Raw genomic sequence first — 22,275 nt, 5'->3', positions numbered from 1 at the left:
CCTCCGATGTCAGCAGACAGAATCCCCATCCATTCTACCCTTAACTCCAACCCTCCGATGTCCGCAGACAGAATCCCCCATCCATTCTACCCTTAACTCCAACCCTCCGATGTCCGCAGACAGAATCCACCATCCATTCTACCCTTAATTCCAACCCTCCGATGTCCGCAGACAGAATCCCCCATCCATTCTACCCTTAACTCCAACCCTCCGATGTCAGCAGACAGAATCCACCATCCACTCTACCCTTAACTCCTACCCTCCGATGTCCGCAGACAGAATCCACCATCCACTCTACCTAGACGAGAGCATATATTCTACAGTTAATCTGGCCAACTCTTTCTCTTCATCCTCTTCTCAATGTCATGTTCTGTTGTGTCTAAACTCCACATCTATTCTTCTTCCACCTCTCCCTCTCTCCCTACAGAGAGACCCAAACCTCCTCCCCTAGCCGGCCTACCCTCCTGCTGCTCCTGCTCCAGTATCCGCCGCACCTCCTCCCTGGATCTTCTCCTGACTGGACCCTATCTGACCGGTCACTGGCCTCGGGAAAGCAGCCATGCCCCATGTCAACCCTGCATGAGGGACAAAGCCACTCAGGTAAGTCCTCGGTTTCCAGTTTTCACATTTACATTACTCAAAGCATAGTGGATACAGCTGAGAGTTAGCTAAACATGTTCTGGGGAAGGTATTTCACAGACAGTCATATCTAGGTTGTTTTGTGTAATATTTCAGAAATAATTAGGTATTTCTCTCTCTGCCCTGTCCTGCCCTACACCCCCACCCCACCCTGTCCTGTCCTGCCCTTACCTAGCCTGCCCCACTTCCCTACACCCTCACCATTTCCTGTTCTGCCCCACTTCCCTAAAACCCCCACTTTCCTGTCCTGCCCCACTTCCCTACACCCCCACTTCTGTCCTGCCCCACTTCCCTACACCCCCACACTTTTCTGTCCTGCCCCACTTCCCTACACCCCAGTCCTGCCCAACTTCCCTACCACTGTCCTGCCAACTTCCCTACACTGTCCTGCCCCACTTCCCTACACCCCCACACTGTCCTGCCCAACTTCCCTACACCCCCACACTTCATCCCTGCCCCACTTCCCCACACCCCCACACTGTCCTGCCCTTACCTAGCCTGCCCCACTTCCCCACACCCCCCACTTGCCCTAAAACCCCACACAGTCCTGTCCTGCCCAACTTCCCTACACCACCACACTTTCATGTCCTGCCCCACTTCCCCACACCCCCACACTGTCCTGCCCTTACCTAGCCTGCCCCACTTCCCCACACCCCCACACTGTCCTGCCCTTACCTAGCCTGCCCCACTTCCCTAAAACCCCACACAGTCCTGTCCTGCCCCACTTCCCTCCACCCCCACACTGTCCTGGCCTTACCTAGCCTGCCCCACTTCCCTACACCCCCATACAACACCTTTCACTACCATTGATTGATTGCTGTACCAAGAAGTGGAATCATGGCACACGCCTGTCTCTCATCCCATTTATTATGAAGGAGAAACAGCTGCAACGATATCTGTCTTTTACAGGTCAAAACCGCACGCTTTGGTGTTTACTGTTATTACATTATAACAAAGGCATTTGGGTTATGTGATAAACAAGGCCATTATTAGGTCCTTCATCTTTTTTTACAGTCGTATTACAGTCAGTTTGCGTTTTACTGTTTAGGACCATGTTGTTAAACTTGTCTAAATAAGATCAGGAATAACAAGTCACGTAAAAAGTAGCATGGACTTTTTGAATGACTACCTCATCTCTGTGCCCCACTCCTAAAATGATCTGTAAGGTCCCTCAGTCGAGCAGTGAATTTCAAACACAGATTCAACCACAAAGACCAGGGATGTTTTCCAATGCCTAGCAAAGAAGGGCACCTATTGGTAGATGAGTAAAACAAAGTATAGAATATCCCTTGGTGCAGTTATTAATTACACTTTGAATGGTGCATCAATACACCCAGTCACTACAAAGACACTGGCGTTCTTCCTAACTCAGTTGCCGGAGAGGAAGGAAACCGCTCAGGGATTTCACCTTGAGGCCAACGGTGACTTTAAAACAGTTACAGAGTTTAATGGCTGTGATGGGAGGAAACTGAGGATGAATCAACAACATGGTAGTTACTCCACAATACCAACCTAATTGACAGAGTGAAAAGAAGGAAGCCTGTACAGACTAAAAAATATTCCAAAACATGCCTCCTGTTTGCAACAAGGCACCAAAGGCACTGCAAACAATGTGGCAAAGTAATTAACTTTTTCTCCTGAATACAAAGTGGTATGTTTGAGGCAAATCCAACACAACACATTACTGAGTCCCACTCTTCATAATTTCCAGCATGGTGGTGGCTGCATCATGTTATTGGTATGCTTGTCATCGTTAAGGACTGGGGAGTTTTTAGGGAAAAATACATGGAATAGAGTTAAGCACAGACAAAATCCTAGAGGAAAACCTGGTTCAGTCTGCTTTCCACCAGACACTGGGAGATGAATTCACCTTTCAGCAGGACAACAACCTAAAACACAAGGCCAAATATACACTGGAGTTACTTATCAAGAAGATAGTGAATGATCCTGAGTGGCCAAGTTACAGTTTTGACTTATATCGGCTTGAAAATCTATGGCAAGACTTGAAAATGGCTGTCTAGTAATGATCAACAATCAACTTGACAGAGCTTGAAGAATTGTTTAAAGAATAATGGGCAAATATTGTACAATCCAGGTGTGAAAAGCTCTTAGAGACTTACCCAGAAAGACTCACAGCTGTAATCACTCTTAGAGACTTACCCAGAAAGACTCACAGCTGTAATCACTCTTAGAGACTTACCCAGAAAGACTCACAGCTGTAATCGCTGCCAAAGGGGATTCTAACAGGTATTGACTCAGGGGTGTGAATACTTATGTAAATGAGATATTTCTGTATTTTATTTTAAATAAATGTTCAACATTTTCTAAAAACATGTTTTCACGTTGTCGTTATGGGATATTGTGAGTAAATGGGGGAGAAAAAAAACATTTTTTTTATAGTGTTTTGTTTAGGCTGTCACAACAAAATGTGGAATAAGTCAAGGAGGAGTACTGACTGGAGGCACTGTTCTGTCTGGAGGCACTGTTCTGTCTGGAGGCACTGCTCTGTCTGGAGGCACTGTTCTGTCTGGAGGCACTGCTCTGTCTGGAGGCACTGTTCTGTCTGGAGGCACTGCTCTGTCTGGAGGCACTGCTCTGTCTGAGGCACTGTTCTGTCTGGAGGCACTTTTTCTAGGCACTGTTCTGTCTGGCTGTCACTGCTCTGTCTGGAAGGCACTGTTCTGTCTGACTAGAGGCACTGTTCTGTCTGGAGGCACTGCTCTGTCTGGAGGCACTGTTCTGTCTGGAGGCACTGCTCTGTCTGGAGGCACTGTTCTGTCTGGAGGCACTGTTCTGTCTGGAGGCACTGTTCTGTCTGGAGGCACTGCTCTGTCTGGAGGCAGAGTCAGTGTACAGTGTACTGGAGTGGGTAGAGTCAATGTACTTGAGTGGGTAGAGTCAGTGTACTGGAGTGGGTAGAGACAGTGTACTGGAGTGGGTAGAGTCAGTGTACTGGAGTGGGTAGAGTCAGTGTCTGGAGTGGGTAGAGTCAGTGTCTGGAGTGGGTCCAGTGGGTAAAGTCAGTGTACTGGAGTGGGTAGAGTCACTGTTCTGAGTGGGTAGAGTCAGTGTTCTGGAGTGGGTAGACTGTCAGTGTCTGGAGTGGGTAGAGTCAGTGTACTGGAGTGGGTAGAGTCAGTGTACTGGAGTGGGTAGAGTCAGTGTACTGGAGTGGGTAGAGTCAGTGTACTGGAGTGGGTAGAGTCAGTGTACTGGAGTGGGCAGAGTCAGTGTACCAGAGTGGGTAGAGTCAGTGTACCGGAGTGGGTAGAGTCAGTGTACTGGAGTGGGTCCAGTGGGTAGAGTCAGTGTACTGGAGTGGGTAGAGTCAATGTACTTGAGTGGGTAGAGTCAGTGTACTGGAGTGGGTAGAGTCAGTGTACTGGAGTGGGTAGAGTCAGTGTACTGGAGTGGGTAGAGTCAGTGTACTGGAGTGGGTAGAGTCAGTGTACTGGAGTGGGTAGAGTCAGTGTACTAGAGTGGGTAGAGTCAGTGTACTGGAGTGGGTCCAGTGGGTAGAGTCAGTGTACTGGAGTGGGTAGAGTCAGTGTACTAGAGTGGGTAGAGTCAGTGTACTGGAGTGGGTAGAGACAGTATACTAGAGTGGGTAGAGTCAGTGTACTAGAGTGGGTAGAGTCAGTGTACTGGAGTGGGTAGAGTCAGTGTACTGGAGTGGGTAGAGTCAGTGTACTGGAGTGGGTAGAGTCAGTGTACTAGAGTGGGTAGGGTCTTTGTACTGGAGTGGGTAGAGACAGTGTACTGGAGTGGGTAGAGTCAGTGTACTAGAGTGGGTAGAGTCAGTGTACTGGAGTGGGTAGAGTCAGTGTACTGGAGTGGGTAGAGTCAGTGTACTGGAGTCAGAGTCAGTGTACTAGAGTGGGCAGAGTCAGTGTACGGAGTGGGTAGAGTCAGTGTACTGGAGTGGGTAGAGTCAGTGTACTGGAGTGGGTCCAGTGGGTAGAGTCAGTGTACTGGAGTGGGTAGAGTCCTGCATTGAGTGGCCAGAGTCAGTGTCCCAGTGGGTAGAGTCAGTGCCTGCAGTGGGTTCAGTGTACCAGTGGGTAGAGTCAGTGTACTAGAGTGGGTAGAGTCAGTGTACTAGAGTGGGTAGAGTCAGTGTCCTAGAGTGGGTAGAGTCAGTGTACTAGAGTGGGTAGTCAGTGTACCGGAGTGGGTAGAGTCAGTGTATTGGAGTGGGTAGAGTCAGAGAGATTAGATAAGATAGAGCAGGAGTTTTGGAACGTATCTATGGATACCAGGTTCAGAAAAGAGAACTGAGTGTGAGTGTTTATCTGATTTATTAAGAGGCAGAGAGGGAGCGAAAGCCTTTCCCTTTTGCTGAGAGATGAGAGGAAACTAGAACATATTTCTGGAGGAGTCTACTGTTTGCCAGACGTCCCACTATCAGGCCTGCATTCTGCCAGACGTCCCACTATCAGGCCTGCATTCTGCCAGACGTCCCACTATCAGGCCTGCATTCTGCCAGACGTCCCACTATCAGGCCTGCATTCTACCAGACGTCCCACTATCAGGCCTGCATTCTGCCAGACGTCCCACTATCAGGCCTGCATTCTGCCAGACGTCCCACTATCAGGCCTGCATTCTGCCAGACGTCCCACTATCAGGCCTGCATTCTGCCAGACGTCCCACTATCAGGCCTGCATTCTACCAGACATCCCACTATCAGGCCTGCATTCTACCAGACATCCCACTATCAGGCCTGCATTCTGCCAGACATCCCACTATCAGGCCTGCATTCTACCAGACATCCCACTATCAGGCCTGCATTCTGCCAGACGTCCCACTATCAGGCCTGCATTCTGCCAGACGTCCTGTCTCCTCTTCACCACAGAGGATTAGGATGAATCCTGTCTCCTCTTCACCACAGAGAGGATTAGGGTGAATCCCGTCTCCTCTTCACCACAGAGAGGATTAGGATGAATCCTGTCTCCTCTTCACCACAGAGAGGATTAGGGTGAATCCCGTCTCCTCTTCACCACAGAGAGGATTAGGGTGAATCCTGTCTCCTCTTCACCACAGAGAGGATTAGGGTGAATCCCGTCTCCTCTTCACCACAGAGAGGATTAGGATGAATCCTGTCTCCTCTTCACCACAGAGAGGATTAGGATGAATCCTGTCTCTTCACCACAGAGAGGATTAGGATGAATCCTGTCTCTTCACCACAGAGAGGATTAGGATGAATCCTGTCTCTTCACCACAGAGAGGATTAGGATGAATCCTGTCTCTTCACCACAGAGAGGATTAGGATGAATCCTGTCTCCTCTTCACCACAGAGAGGATTAGGATGAATCTACTCAGTCTGTTGTTCTGGCTGTGGTGAATCCTGTCTCTTCATCACAGAGAGGATTAGGGTGAATCCTGTCTCCTCTTCACCACAGAGAGGATTAGGATGAATCCTGTCTCCTCTTCACCACAGAGAGGATTAGGATGAATCCTGTCTCTTCACCACAGAGAGGATTAGGATGAATCCTGTCTCCTCTTTACCACAGAGGATTAGGATGAATCCTGTCTCTTCACCACAGAGAGGATTAGGGTGAATCCCGTCTCCTCTTCACCACAGAGAGGATTAGGATGAATCCTGTCTCCTCTTCACCACAGAGAGGATTAGGATGAATCTACTCAGTCTGTTGTTCTGGCTGTGGTGAATCCTGTCTCTTCATCACAGAGAGGATTAGGATGAATCCTGTCTCCTCTTCACCACAGAGAGGATTAGGATGAATCCTGTCTCCTCTTCACCACAGAGAGGATTAGGATGAATCTACTCAGTCTGTTGTTCTGGCTGTGGTGAATCCTGTCTCTTCATCACAGAGAGGATTAGGGTGAATCCTGTCTCCTCTTCACCACAGAGAGGATTAGGATGAATCCTGTCTCCTCTTCACCACAGAGAGGATTAGGATGAATCCTGTCTCCTCTTCACCACAGAGAAGATTAGGATGAATCCTGTCTCCTCTTCACCACAGAGAGGATTAGGATGAATCCTGTCTCCTCTTTACCACAGAGGATTAGGATGAATCCTGTCTCTTCACCACAGAGAGGATTAGGGTGAATCCCGTCTCCTCTTCACCACAGAGAGGATTAGGATGAATCCTGTCTCCTCTTCACCACAGAGAGGATTAGGATGAAGTCTGTTGTTCTGGCTGTGGTGAATCCTGTCTCTTCATCACAGAGAGGATTAGGGTGAATCCTGTCTCCTCTTCACCACAGAGAGGATTAGGATGAATCCTGTCTCCTCTTCACCACAGAGGATTAGGATGAATCTACTCAGTCTGTTGTTCTGGCTGTGGTGAATCCTGTCTCTTCATCACAGAGAGGATTAGGATGAATCCTGTCTCCTCTTCACCACAGAGAGGATTAGGATGAATCCTGTCTCCTCTTCACCACAGAGAGGATTAGGATGAATCTACTCAGTCTGTTGTTCTGGCTGTGGTGAATTCTGTCAAGCGCTTTCCTTTCATTTGTTTTCCTCATCTTTTTATTGCATCATTTCTCTGCTCTGATTCTTTGAGAATGGTTTTGTGTTTTAGTTTTCTGTCTGTCTGAAACTTCCCTGACTAGATTAGAATAATGTTCATCTCTTACAGTTTTCAACACGTCAGGCTGATGAATGTGTCTGGCTGTGGAAATGAGTAAAGGTCTCTTTAGGTTCAGCCTTTGTTTGAAGTGGTTCTGTCTCCGTTGTCCTGTTGCTGCCAGAGTAGAGATCAGCAGACCTGGGTTCAAATAGTATTCAGAATACTTTGTCTGGGCTTGATTGAGTGAACCTGGTGCAATGGAATCTGGCACTACAGGAAGACTAGAAAGTATTTGATGGATTTTGAATATTATTTGAACCCAGGCCTGGAGAGCAGAGTGCTGTCTGGCTGTTGTTGCAGTCTTCCCTTCCATGTGTGAGATTTCTTCTGTAGGCCGTGTCTCCACCCAAACCCCAACCCACATAACAGTCCTTCAGTCTCTCACACACACGCACGCACACACACACACACACACACACACACACACACACACACACACACACACACACACACACACACACACACACAAACCCCAACCCACATAACAGTCCTTCAGTCTCACACACACACACACACACACACACACACACACACACACACACACACACACACACACACACACACACACACACACACACACACACACACACACACACACCCCAACCCACATAACAGTCCTCAGTCTCTCACTCACACACACACACACACACACACACCCAAACCCCAACCCACATAACAGTCCTTCAGTCTCTCACACACACACACACACACACACACACACACACACACACACACACACACACACACACACACACACACACACACACACACACACACACACACACACACACACACACTTAAACCCACAAACCCACTAGCCACTCACACAATTTGAGCAAAGAGTACATGCAGGAACCCAGAGGAACAGAATGTGTCATTTGGATAACATTTACAGAGTTCCGTCTCTCTCAGTTAACACCTTGCCAAAATAACCAGATCCTGAACCATCCGGCACAACGCTCTCAGTTACCATGGTGCTGTACCTCACACCTCGTGACCAAACAACCAAACAGAACCCAGTGGCCTACGGAGGGAAATATCAACACACATACTGGGCACTGCATTGCTTTGTCAACGTAATACGGAATCTAGGGAGAGAGATGACAACACCATTTCTTATTAGCTTTTTGTATCTTCTACTTTCCCCATTTAGTTCAGGATTTAGTTCAGGATAGTTCAGGATTTAGTTCAGTATAGTTCCCGATTTAGTTCAGGATAGTTCCCCATTTAGTTCAGGATAGTTCACCATTTAGTTCAGGATTTAGTTCAGGATTTAGTTCAGGATAGTTCACCATTTAGTTCAGGATAGTTCAGGATTTAGTTCAGGATAGTTCAGGATTTAGTTCAGGATAGTTCACCATTTAGTTCAGGATAGTTCAGGATTTAGTTCAGGATAGTTCAGGATTTAGTTCAGGATAGTTCGCCATTTAGTTCAGGATTTTGTCATTTTGTCATGAGGCCCTTTATCTACTGACCCAGAGTCAGATGGACTCCTTTATCTACTGACCCAGAGTCAGATGGACTCCTTTATCTACTGACCCAGAGTCAGATGGACTCCTTTATCTACTGACCCAGAGTCAGATGGTCTCCTTTATCTACTGACCCAGAGTCAGATGAACTCATGGATATCATTTTTGTCTCTGCGTGCAGTTTTAAAAAGTTGCTAACAAATGCAGGCACAATTATGATTATAAGTATAAGGCTAACGCTAGCATGCTAGCTGTTTCTGTAGACCCCCAGTCATTGCGCTAATGCTAGTTGGTATTGGCTCGTGAAACTACCTCTAACTCATTTTTTTATTTTATTTTTTTATTTAACCAGGTAGGCTAGTTGAGAACAAATTCTCATTTACAATTGTGACCTGGCCAAGATAAAGCAAAGCAGTTCGACACAAACAACAACACAGAGTTACACATGGAATAAACAAGCGCACAATCAATAACACAATAGAAAAAGTATATATATAGTGTGTAAATGGCATGAGGAGGTAAGGCAATAAATAGGCCACAGTAGCGAAGTATTTACAATTTAGCAAATTAACACCGGAGTGATAGATGAGCAGATGATGATGTGCAAGTAGAAATACTGTGGTGCAAAAAAGAGCAGAAAGGTAAATAAAAACAATATGGGGATGAGGTAGGTAGATTGGGTAACGGTCTTCTTCCACCTCTGACAAGGAGGAGTAGCAAGGATCAGACCAATGTGCAGCGTGTCCATAATGTTATATTTAATAAATCAACACTGAACAAAATTGCAAAAAAAACAAAAAAACAACCGAAACAGTCCCGTATGGTGAAAACACCCAGGATACAACCACCCACAAAACACAATAGAAAACAGGTTACCTAAATATGGCTCCCAATCAGAGACAACGACTGACACCTGCCTCTGATTGAGAACCATGAGCACCCAGTTTGCTGTGTATAGTGTTGGAAGTTATTTTGGAAATGACATCGCCAAAGTCGAGGATCGGTAGGATAGTCAGTTTGGCGGCGTGAGTGAAGGAGGCTTTGTTGTGGAATAGGAAGCCTATTCTAGATTTAATTTTGGATTGGAGATGTTCAATATGAGTCTGGAAGGAGAGTTTACAGTCTAGCCAGACACCTAGGTATTTGTAGTTGTCCACATATTCTAAGTTAGAACTGTCCAGAGTAGTGATGCTAGTCGGGCGGGTAGCGAACGGTTGAAGAGCATTTGGTTTTACTAGCGTTTAAGAGCAGTTGGAGGTAGACACGGAAGGAGTGTTGAATGGCGTTGAAGCTCATTTCGAGGTTAGTTAATACAGTGTCCAAAGAAGGGGCAGATGTATTTTTTAATTTATTTAAAAAAAATGGTTTTCCTTTATTTAACTAGGCAAGTCAGTTAAGAACAAATTCTTATTTTCAATGACGGCCTAGGAACAGTAGGTTAACTGCCTGTTCAGAGGCAGAGTGACAGTATTTTTTACCTTGTCAGTTTGGGGATTTGATCTTGCAACCTTTCGGTTACAAGTCCAACGCTCTAACCACTTGGCTACCTGCCACCCATGTCCGGACAACAGGCCCTCTAATTTGACACACAAACTCTATCAGAGAAGTAGTTGGTGAACCAGGCGAGGCAGTCATTTGAGAAACCAAGGCTGTTGAGTTTGTTGAGTCTGCCGATGATTGACAGAGTCGAAAGCCTTGGCCAGGTCGATGAAGACGGCTGCACAGTACTGTCTTTTATCGATGGTGAAACCGGATTGCACAGCGGAGAAGGTACGGTGGGATTCGAAATGGTCAGTTATCTTTTTATTATCTTCATTGGGGGCAGCATTGGGAAGTTTGGATGAAAAGAGTAAACTGTCTGTATCTCAGGCCCAGAAGCTGGAATATACATATAGTTAGTAGATTTGGATAGAAAACACTCTAAAGTTTACAAAACTCTTAAAATAATGTCTGTGAGTATAACAGAACTGAGAAAAATCCAACCAGGAAGTGGGAAATCTGAGGTTTGTAGTGATTGCCTATCCAATATCCTGTGTCTATGGGGTCAGATTGCACTTCCTAAGGCTTCCACTAGATGTCAACAGTCTTTAGAACCTTGTTTCTACTATTGTGAAAGGGGAGAGAATAAGACCACTCACAGTAAGTGCCTCAGCTGAAAGCCTTTAGTTGTTGATCCGTCCGTGAGCGCGAGCTCCATTCCAATTCCTTTCTAATGACAACGGAATTGTCCGGTTGGAATATTATTGATTTATGATAAAAAACATCCTAAATATACATCGTTTGACATGTTTCTACGAACTGTAATGGAACTTTTTTGTCTTTTCGTCTGGACTTAGTGCCCTTGCCTTGTGCATTTGAATTAGTGAACTAAACGCGCGAACAAAAAGGAGGTTTTTAGACATAAAGATGAACTTTATCAAAAAATGAACATTTATTGTCTACCATGGAGACCTGGGAGTGCCAGCAGATGAAGATCATCAAAGGTAAGTGATTAATTGTAACGCTATTTCTGACTTTTGTGACACCTCTCCTTGGTTGGAAAATGGCTTTATGGGTTACTGTGGCTAGGCGCTGACCTAACATAATCGCATGGTGTGCTTTTGCCGTAAAGCCTTTTGAAATCGGACACTGTGGCTGGATTAACAAGAAGTTTATCTTTAAAATGGTGTAAAATACTTGTATGTTTAAGGAGTTTTAATTATGAGATTTTTGTTGTTTGAATTTGGCGCCCTGCAATTTCACTGGCTGTTGGCGAGGGGGGACCCTACCGTCCCACACATCACAGAGAAGTTAACTTTTCTTTTGAAGACTTTCGAGAGGCAGGGCGGGATGGATATAGGTCTATAACAGTTTGGGTCTAGAGTGTCACCCCTTTTGAAGATGGGGATGACCACGGCAGCTTTCCAATCTTTAGGGATCTTGGACGATACGAAAGAGAGGTTGAACAGACTGGTAATAGGGAACAGACTGCAACAATGGCGGCGGATCATTTTAGAAAGAGAGGGTCCAGATTGTCTAGCCCAGCTGATTTGTACGGGTCAGGTTTTGCAGCTCTTTCAGAACATCTGCTATCTGGATTTGGGTGGGGAGGCTTGTGCAAGTAGCTGCGTGGGGTGCGGAGCTGTTGGTTGTGGTAGCCAGGAGGAAAGCATGGCCAGCCGTAGAGAAATGCTGAAATTCTCGATTATAGTGGATTTATCAGTGGTGACTGTGTCGCCTAGCCTCAGTGCAGTGGGCAGCTGGGAGGAGGTGCTCTTATTCTCCATGGACTTTACTGTGTCCCAAAACATTTTGGAGTTAGAGCTATGGATGCAAATTTCTGCTTGGAAAAGCTAGTCTTTGCTTTCCTGACTTGCGTCTATTGTTCTATTGGTTCCTGACTTCCCTGAAAAGTTGCATATCGCGGGGAGTATTCGATGCTATTGCAGTCCGCCACAGGATGTTTTTGTGCTGGTCGAGGGCAGTCAGGTCTGCAGTGAACCAAGGGCTATATCTGTTCTTAGGTCTACATTTCTTGAAAGGGGCATGCTTATTTAAGATGGTGAGGAAATTACTTTTAAAGAACGACTAAGCATCCTCGACTGACGGGATGAGGTCAATATCCTTCCAGGATACCCGGACCAGGTCGATTAGAATGGGCTGCTCACAGAAGTGTTTTAGGGAGCGTTGACAGTGATGAGGGGTGGTTGTTTGACTGTGGACCCATAGTGGATGCAGGCAATGAGGCAGTGATCGCTGAGATCCTGATTGAAAACAGCAGAGGTGTATTTGGAGGGTAAGTTGGTCAGGATAATATCTGTGAGGGTGCCCATGTTTACGGATTTAGGGTTGTACCTGGTGGGCTCCTTGATAATTTGTGTGAGATTGAGAGCATCTAGCTTAGATTGTAGGACTGCCAGGGTTTTAAGCATATCCCAGTTTAGGTCACCTAACAGAATGAACTCTGAAGATAGATGGGGGGCAATCAATTCACATATGGTGTCCAGGGCACAGCTGGGAGCTGAGGGGGGTCTATAATAGGCGACAACAGTGAGAGACTTATTTCTGGAGAGATTCATTTTTAAAATTAGAAGCTCGAACTGTTTGGGCATAGACCTGTAAAGGGTGCGTGTTGGTGGCAGTGAAGGAGAACGAACTTGGTATAAACGGTTTAATAAGTGCTAACAAAACTCCAAAAACCAAAATATACAAAATAACAAAAGTGGGTACAAAACCCGTCACACACCAACACATAACTTGCACATCACATACAATCTCTGACAAGGATATGAGAGGAAACAGAGGGTTAAATACACAACATGAAGGGATGGAATTGGAAGGAAGAGATGTGAAGTGTGTGAAGGAAGACAAGACAAAACCAATGGAAAATGAAAAAATGGATCAGTGATGGATAGAAGGTCGGTGACGTCAACTGCCCAACAAGGAGAGGGACCGACTTCGGCGGAAGTCGTGACAAGACCTGGGAATTATGACAGAACATTGCAGGCTATCTCTGGAGTAGATTGCAACTCCTCCCCCTTTGGCAGTTCTATCTTGACAGAAAATGTTGTAGTTGGGTATGGAAATCTCAGAATCTTTGGTGGCCTTCCTAAACCAGGATTCAGACACGGCAAGGACATCAGGGTTGGCAGAGTGTGCTAAAGCAGTGAGTAAAACAAACTAGGGAGGAGGCTTCTGATGTTAACATGCATGAAACCAAGGCTTTTTTGGTTACAGAAGTCAACAAATGAGAGTGCCTCGGGGCACGCAGGGACTGGGTTAACCTCTACATCACCTGAGGAACAGAGGAGGAATAGGATGCTAAAGGCTAGCAAAACTGGTCGTCTAGTGCATTAAGGACAGTGTCACGCCCTGGTCTAAGTATTTTGTGTTTTTCTTCATGTATTGGGTCAGGCCAGGGTGTGGCATGGGGTTTTTGTATTGTGGTGTGTTTTGTCTTGGGGTTTTGGTGTGTATGTATTGGGATTGTAGCTAGTGGGGTTATCTAGCAAGGTCTATGGCTGTCTGGAGTGGTTCTCAATCAGAGGCAGGTGTTTATCGTTGTCTCTGATTGGGAACCATATTTAGGCAGCCATATTCTTTGAGTTTGTCGTGGGTGATTGTCCTTAGTGTCCTTGTTCCTGTCTATGTGTTAGGTTACACAAGTATAGGCTGTTTCGGTTTTTGTTACGTTTATTGTTTTTGTAGTGTTTGTTATTGATTCGTGTTTTACGTTCGTTATTAAATATGGATCGCAATCTACACGCTGCATTTTGGTCCGACTCTCCTTCACACCTAGAAAACCGTAACAGAATCACCCACCACAAACGGACCAAGCAGCGTGTCAACAGGCAGGAGCCGCAGGAGAAGCAACAAAGGCAGCAACAGCGGCGCAATGAGGATTGGACATGGGACGATATATTGGATGGCAAGGGTTGCTACACATGGGAGGAGATCCTGGCGGGAAGGGATCGCCTTCCATGGGAACAGGTGGAGGCACTTAGGAGAGCAGAGGCAGCCGGAGAGAGGAGCCGGCGATACGAGGGAACACGGTTGGCAAGGAAGCCCGGGAGTCAGCCCCAAAGATTTCTTGGGGGCGGGGCTCACAGGGAGTATGGCTACGCCAGGTAGGAGACCTGCGCAAACTCCCTGTGCTTACCGGGGGGCTAGAGAGACCGGGCAGGCACCGTGTTATGCAGTGGTGCGCACGGTGTCCCCAGTGCGGGTTCATAGCCCGGTGCGGTATATTCCAGCTCCTCGTATCGGCATCGAGCCAGGTAAGGTTGGGCAGGCTCGGTGATCAAGAGCTCCAGTGCGCCTGCACGGTCCGGTCTATCCAGTACCACCTCCACACCCCAGCCCTCCGGTAGCAGCTCCCCGCACCAGGCTTCCTGTGTGTGTCCTCGGTCCAGTACCACCAGTACCAGCACCACGCATCAGGCCTACAGTGCGCCTCGCCTCTCCTGCGCTGTCGGAGTCTCCCGCCTCTCCAGCGCTGTCGGAGCCTTTCTCCTCTCCTGCGCTGCCGGAGTCTCCTGCCTGTTCAGCGCAGCCAGAGCTGCCAGCCTGCATGGAGCAGCCAGAGCTGTCAGTCTGCATGGAGCAGCCAGAGCTGTCAGTCTGCATGGAGCAGCCAGAGCTGTCAGTCTGCATGGAGCAGCCAGAGCTGTCAGTCTGCAAGGAGCTGTCAGTCTGCATGGAGCAGCCAGAGCTGCCAGCCTGCATGGAGCAGCCTGAGCTGTCAGTCTGCATGGAGCAGCCAGAGCTGTCAGTCTGCATGGAGCAGCCAGAGAGTCAGTCTGCATGGAGCAGCCAGAGCTGTCAGTCTGCATGAAGCAGCCCGAGCTGCAAGTCTTCAAGGAGCTGCCAGTCTGCACGGAGCTGTCAGTCTGCACGGAGCTGTCAGTCTGCAAGGAGCTGTCAGTCTGCAAGGAGCTGCCAGTCTGTAAGGAGCTGCCAGTCTGCAAGGAGCTGCCAGTCTGCACGGAGTCGCCAGAGCTGCCAATCTGTAAGAAGCCGCCAGAGCTGTCAGCCTACATGGAGCAGCCAGAGCCGCCAGTCAGCATGGAGCAGCCAGAGCCACCAGTCAGCATGGAGCAGCCAGATCTTTCAGTCTGCCAGGATCTGCCAGTCAGCCAGACTCTTCCAGATCTGCCAGTCAGCCAGACTCTTCCAGATATGCCAGTCAGCCAGACTCTTCCAGATCTGCCAGTCAGCCAGACTTTTCCAGATCCGCCAGTCAGCCAGACTCTTCCAGATCCGCCAGTCAGCCAGACTCTTCCAGATCTGCCAGTCAGCCAGACTCTTCCAGATCTGCCAGTCAGCCAGACTTTTCCAGATCTGCCAGTCAGCCAGACTTTTCCAGATCTGCCAGTCAGCCAGACTCTTCCAGATCTGCCAGTCAGCCAGACTCTTCCAGATCTGCCAGTCAGCCAGACTTTTCCAGATCTGCCAGTCAGCCAGACTCTTCCAGATCTGCCAGTCAGCCAGACTCTTCCAGATCCCAGTCAGCCAGACTCTTCCAGATCTGCCAGTCAGCCAGGATCTGTCAGCCGGGATCTGCCAGAACACCAGATCCCCCCAGCCAGGATCTGCCAGTCAGCCAGGATCTGCTGAAAACACCAGCCAGCCAGGATCTGGTAGAGATACCTCCTGCCTGAGCTTCCTCTCACTCCTGAGCTTCCTCTCACTCCTGAGCTTCCTCTCACTCCTGAGCTTTCTCTCACTCCCGAGCTTTCCTGAGCTTTCTCTCACTCCCGAGCTTTCTCTCACTCCCGAGCTTTCCCCTCACTCCCGAGCTTCCCCTCAGTCCCGAGCTGCCTCAGTCCCGAGCTGTCCTTCAGTCCCGATCTGCTCCTCAGTCCAGTGGGGCGGCGAGGGTGGACTATCCAGGGACGCGAGGAGAGGGGACTAAGACATTGACTGAGTGGGTTCCACGTCCCGCGCCAGAGCCGCCACCATGGACAGACGCCCACCCGGACCCTCCCTATTGTTTTGAGGTGCATTCGGGAGTCCGCACCTTAGGGGGTTCTGTCACGCCCTGGTCTAAGTATTTTGTGTTTTTCTTCATGTATTGGGTCAGGCCAGGGTGTGGCATGGGGTTTTTGTATTGTGGTGTTTTTTGTCTTGGGGTTTTGGTGTGTATGTATTGGGATTGTAGCTAGTGGGGTTATCTAGCAAGGTCTATGGCTGTCTGGAGTGGTTCTCAATCAGAGGCAGGTGTTTATCGTTGTCTCTGATTGGGAACCATATTTAGGCATATTTAGGCTCTTTGAGTTTGTCGTGGGTGATTGTCCTTAGTGTCCTTGGTCCTGTCTATGTGTTAGGTCACACAAGTATAGGCTGGTTCGGTTTTCGTTACGTTTATTGTTTTTGTAGTGTTTGTTATTTCATTCGTGTTTTACTTTCGTTATTAAATATGGATCGCAATCTACACGCTGCAGTTTGGTCCGACTCTCCTTCACACCTAGAAAACCGTAACAGACAGAGAATAAAAGGAGCAGATTTCTGGCCGTGGTAGAATAGATTCAGGGCATAATGTGCAGACAGGGGTATGGTGGGGTGCGGGTACAGCGGAGGTAAGCCCAGGCACTGAGTGATGATAAGAGATGTTGCATCTCTGGACATGCTAGTTATGCTGGGTGAGGTCACCGCATGTGTGGGAGGTGGGACAAAGGAGGTATCTGAGGCATGTTGAGTGGGACTAGGGGCTCCGCAGTAAATTAAAACAATGATATCTATCTTAAACAACAGTGTACAAGACATATTGACATTTGAGAGAGACATAAAGCGAGGCATAAAGCAATCACAGGTGTTGATTGGGATAGCTAGCTAAGACAACAACAGCTAATCAGCTAAGACAACAACAACAGGTAAAATGGCGATGAATGGGCAGAGAGGGTCGGTTAACTACACACAGGGCCTGAGTTTGGGGCTGGGAACATCAGATAAACAAAATAAATAAACAAAATGGAGTACCGTGATTAATGAACAGTCCAGCAGGCATCAGCTATGTAGCCAAGTGATCATAGGATCCGGTAAACAGCAATAGATGGAGCAGGGAAGTCGCGGGGTAGTCGTTACTACGCTAGCACGCGGGAGACACAGCGTTTAAAGTTAGCAGGCCGGGGTTATTAGAAGCTTCTGCTCCGACATCTGGCAAAGTCCGGTTGAGGGCACAGCGGATGGAGTTACAGATGACGAAAGAGGTATTGTAGTTGTAGTAATTTTGTTTGCTAGCCGGGAGATGCGCCTGGCTCGCGGCTAACTGGTGCTAGCTTCGGGGCAGGGGTTTTAGCCACTATAGCCACTCGATAGCAGCTAGCTAGCAGCGATGATCCGATGCAAAGGACCAGAGCTTACGGCAGGGATCAGGTGGAGTAGTGGATTTTAGCCGTGTTGCGGTAGAGTCCGGGAGGTGATCACTGAGTAGGCCGGGAGGTGGGCCTGGCTCAGGGATAGCTTTGTGGCTGGGTCACGCGGTGGCAGCTAGCTAGCTGTGATGATCAGGAGTAATGGTCCAGGGTTTACGGCAGGAATCCGGCGTTGTAGTGGAGAAAAACAGTCCGATACTGGCAGGCTGGCAAGTGTTATCCAGGCAAAAAAAAAAACGTCTGGTGTCTGTGCAGAAGGTAAAGGCCGCTAGCAGTGGCTGACAATGACTAAATAGCTAGTAGCTAGTTAGCTGGTTAGCCTCTGAAGGCTAGCTTCTGATGGAGGTTCTAGCTATAAGGTCTAAAAAATAGCGGATCCATATCACATTGGGTGAGGCGGGTTACCGGAAGGTATATTTAATGAAAAAATTGAAAAAAGATTGAAAATATATTGAAATATATACAAAAAAACACTAAAAATACAAAAAGTACACGAGAGGACGACAAAACAGGTCTGCACTGCTACGCCATGTTACGTCACACTGGACGCAGAGACAAAAAGGGTATCCATAAGTTCATCTGACTCTGGGTCGGTAGATAAGGGGCCTCATCTGACTCTGGGTCAGTGGATAAAGGGCCTCATCTGACTCTGGGTCAGTAGATAAAGGAGACCATCTGACTCTGGGTCAGTAGATAAAGGAGACCATCTGACTCTGGGTCAGTAGATAAAGGACCTCATATGACTCTGGGTCAGTAGATAAAGGGCCTCATCTGACTCTGGGTCAGTAGATAAAGGACCTCATCTGACTCTGGGTCAGCCTCATCTGATAGAAAGGGGCCTCATCTGACTCTGGGTCAGTAGATAAAGGGCCTCATCTGACTCTGGGTCAGTAGATAAAGGGCCTCATCTGACTCTGGGTCGGTAGATAAGGGGCCTCATCTGACTCTGGGTCGGTAGATAAGGGGCCTCATCTGACTCTGGGTCAGTGGATAAAGGGCCTCATCTGACTCTGGGTCAGTAGATAAAGGGCCTCATCTGACTCTGGGTCGGTAGATAAGGGGCCTCATCTGACTCTGGGTCAGTGGATAAAGGGCCTCATCTGACTCTGGGTCAAAGGGCCTCATCTGACTCTGGGTCAGTGGATAAAAAGCCTCATCTGACTCTGGGTCATAAAGGACCTCATCTGACTCTGGGTCTGATTGACTCTTGGTAGTAAGGGGCCTCATCTGACTCTGGGTCTATATCTAATCAGGGATCTGACTCTGGGTCAGTAGTGTATCTATATAATCAGACTGTTGGTGTGTACTATATAATCAGACTGTTGATGTGTACTATATAATCAGACTGTTCTGTTGGTGTGTACTATATAATCAGACTGTTGTGTGTTCTATATAATCAGACTGTTCTGTTGATGTGTACTATATAATCAGACTGTTCTGTTGGTGTGTACTATATAATCAGACTGTTGGTGTGTTCTATACAATCAGACTGTTGGTGTGTACTATATAATCAGACTGTTCTGTTGGTGTGTTCTATATAATCAGACTGTTGGTGTGTACTATATAATCAGACTGTTGGTGTGTACTATATAATCAGACTGTTCTGTTGGTGTGTACTATATAATCAGACTGTTCTGTTGATGTGTACTATATAATCAGACTGTTCTGTTGGTGTGTTCTATATAATCAGACTGTTGGTGTGTACTATATAATCAGACTGTTGGTGTGTACTATATAATCAGACTGTTGGTGTGTTCTATATAATCAGACTGTTGGTGTGTTCTATATAATCAGACTGTTGGTGTGTTCTATATAATCAGACTGTTGGTGTGTACTATATAATCAGACTGTTGGTGTGTACTATATAATCAGACTGTTCTGTTGATGTGTACTATATAATCAGACTGTTCTGTTGGTGTGTACTATATAATCAGACTGTTGGTGTGTTCTATATAATCAGACTGTTGGTGTGTACTATATAATCAGACTGTTCTGTTGGTGTGTACTATATAATCAGACTTGGTGTGTACTATATAATCAGACTGTTGGTGTGTTCTATATAATCAGACTGTTTGTTGATGTGTACTATATAATCAGACTGTTGGTGTGTACTATATAATCAGACTGTTCTGTTGGTGTGTACTATATAATCAGACTGTTCTGTTGGTGTGTTCTATATAATCAGACTGTTGGTGTGTACTATATAATCAGACTGTTGGTGTGTACTATATAATCAGACTGTTGGTGTGTTCTATATAATCAGACTGTTCTGTTGGTGTGTACTATATAATCAGACTGTTCTGTTGGTGTGTACTATATAATCAGACTGTTGGTGTGTACTATATAATCAGACTGTTCTGTTGATGTGTATTATATAATCAGACTGTTGATGTGTACTATATAAACAGACTGTTGGTGTGTACTATATAATCACACTGTTCTGTTGATGTGTACTATATAATCAGACTGTTGGTGTGTACTATATAATCAGACTGTTGGTGTGTACTATATAATCAGACTGTTGGTGTGTACTATATAATCAGACTGTTGGTGTGTACTATATAATCAGACTGTTCTGTTGGTGTGTACTATATAATCAGACTGTTCTGTTGGTGTGTACTATATAATCAGACGGTTCTGTTGGTGTGTACTATATAATCAGACTGTTCTGTTGGTGTGTTCTATATAATCAGACTGTTGGTGTGTACTATATAATCAGACTGTTCTGTTGGTGTGTACTATATAATCAGACTGTTGGTGTGTACTATATAATCAGACTGTTCTGTTGGTGTGTACTATATAATCAGACTGTTGGTGTGTACTATATAATCAGACTGTTCTGTTGGTGTGTACTATATAATCAGACTGTTGGTGTGTACTATATAATCAGACTGTTCTGTTGGTGTGTACTATATAATCAGACTGTTGGTGTGTACTATATAATCAGACTGTTCTGTTGGTGTGTACTATATAATCAGACTGTTGGTGTGTACTATATAATCAGACTGTTCTGTTGGTGTGTACTATATAATCAGACTGTTGGTGTGTACTATATAATCAGACTGTTCTGTTGGTGTGTACTATATAATCAGACTGTTGGTGTGTTCTATATAATCAGACTGTTGGTGTGTACTATATAATCAGACTGTTCTGTTGGTGTGTACTATATAATCAGACTGTTGGTGTGTACAATATAATCAGACTGTTGGTGTGTTCTATATAATCAGACTGTTGGTGTGTACTATATAATCAGACTGTTGGTGTGTACTATATAATCAGACTGTTGGTGTGTACTATATAATCAGACTGTTGGTGTGTACTATATAATCAGACTGTTCTGTTGGTGTGTACTATATAATCAGACTGTTGGTGTGTACTATATAATCAGACTGTTCTGTTGGTGTGTACTATATAATCAGACTGTTGGTGTGTACTATATAATCAGACTGTTCTGTTGGTGTGTACTATATAATCAGACTGTTCTGTTGGTGTGTACTATATAAACAAACTGTTCTGTTGATGTGTACTATATAATCAGACTGGTGTGTTCTATATAATCAGACTGTTCTGTTGGTGTGTACTATATAATCAGACTGTTGGTGTGTTCTATATAATCAGACTGTTCTGTTGGTGTGTACTATATAATCAGACTGTTCTGTTGGTGTGTACTATATAATCAGACTGTTCTGTTGGTGTGTACTATATAATCAGACTGATGAGTTGCTCAGTGATAATGATCACATTGTTACTCAGTGTGTCAGGGATAATGATCACATTGAATACTGACTAACGTAATGAAAGACTCATTGGGCTCCAGCAACATGGCCTCTTCCTCTCCAGACCTTTCGGCACAGATGACACAGCGTGTTGTGTGTGAGTGAGTTGGCACTGTGTGGCGTGTCCTTTACAGCTGTCGCTACCTGCCCACCTCTCCTGTCCCCCCTACTCCTCTTCTTTCCCTGTGCCTGCCCACCTCTCCCCCTCCAGCCAGTCCCCACAGCTGTAGAACAGAGCTGTGTCTGTCCTGGTCTCTGGCTCAGCTGGTAATCTTAAACTCCTGAGAAGGAGGAAGTGATCCTTGGCAAAGACCCAGGCAGGACCAGACCCCCCTGGGTTCAAATACTACTCAACATTTTACCTTCAGTGTTTTCTCTGGCCTGTCTGGGGTGTTTTCTCTGGCCTGTCTGGGATGTTTTCTCTGGCCTGTCTGGGGTGTTTCCTCTGGCCTGTCTGGGATGTTTTCTCTGGCCTGTCTGGGGTGTTTTCTCTGGCCTGTCTGGGATGTTTTCTCTGGCCTGTCTGGGGTGTCAGATGAGTGGGGTTGGCAGTTTTGGGACTATTCTATTGGTCCTACTAAACCAGTCAAGCACTCAAACAAACACAGGCAAAAGTACTTTAAAATTATTTTCAATTGTATTTGAACCCAGATCTGCCACCAGACCTCTCCAGCCTCCAGCCGTCTCTTCCCGTATACAACAGTCCCAGTCATGGTGCTCTACTATACTCTGATCTGGACGTTACTCTGCTCTGGGCTCTACTATACTCTGCTCTGGTCTCTACTATACTCCGCTCTGGTCTCTACTATACTCTGATCTGGACGTTACTCTGCTCTGGGCTCTACTATACTCTGATCTGGATGTTACTCTGCTCTGGTCTCTACTATACTCTGCTCTGGTCTCTACTATACTCCGCTCTGGTCTCTGATGATCAGGGTGTGGTATT

General features: G+C 46.5%; 1 protein-coding gene across 1 annotated transcript in view; it reads left to right on the top strand.

Moving 5' to 3' along the window:
- fam117bb (family with sequence similarity 117 member Bb) overlaps positions 1-22,275 on the top strand; it is an 83,673-nt gene that overhangs the window by 37,367 nt on the left and 24,031 nt on the right. The window contains exon 2 of the mRNA XM_042306904.1: positions 428-600. Within this exon, the coding sequence (XP_042162838.1) occupies positions 428-600 (173 nt within the window). The remainder of the gene's footprint in view (positions 1-427; positions 601-22,275) is intronic.

The sequence above is a fragment of the Oncorhynchus tshawytscha genome, linkage group LG26 (assembly GCF_018296145.1).
Source record: "Oncorhynchus tshawytscha isolate Ot180627B linkage group LG26, Otsh_v2.0, whole genome shotgun sequence".
Lineage (NCBI taxonomy): Eukaryota > Metazoa > Chordata > Actinopteri > Salmoniformes > Salmonidae > Oncorhynchus > Oncorhynchus tshawytscha.
The sequence above is the reverse complement of the archived record's forward strand: the minus strand, read 5'-3'. Positions and strand labels throughout refer to the sequence as shown.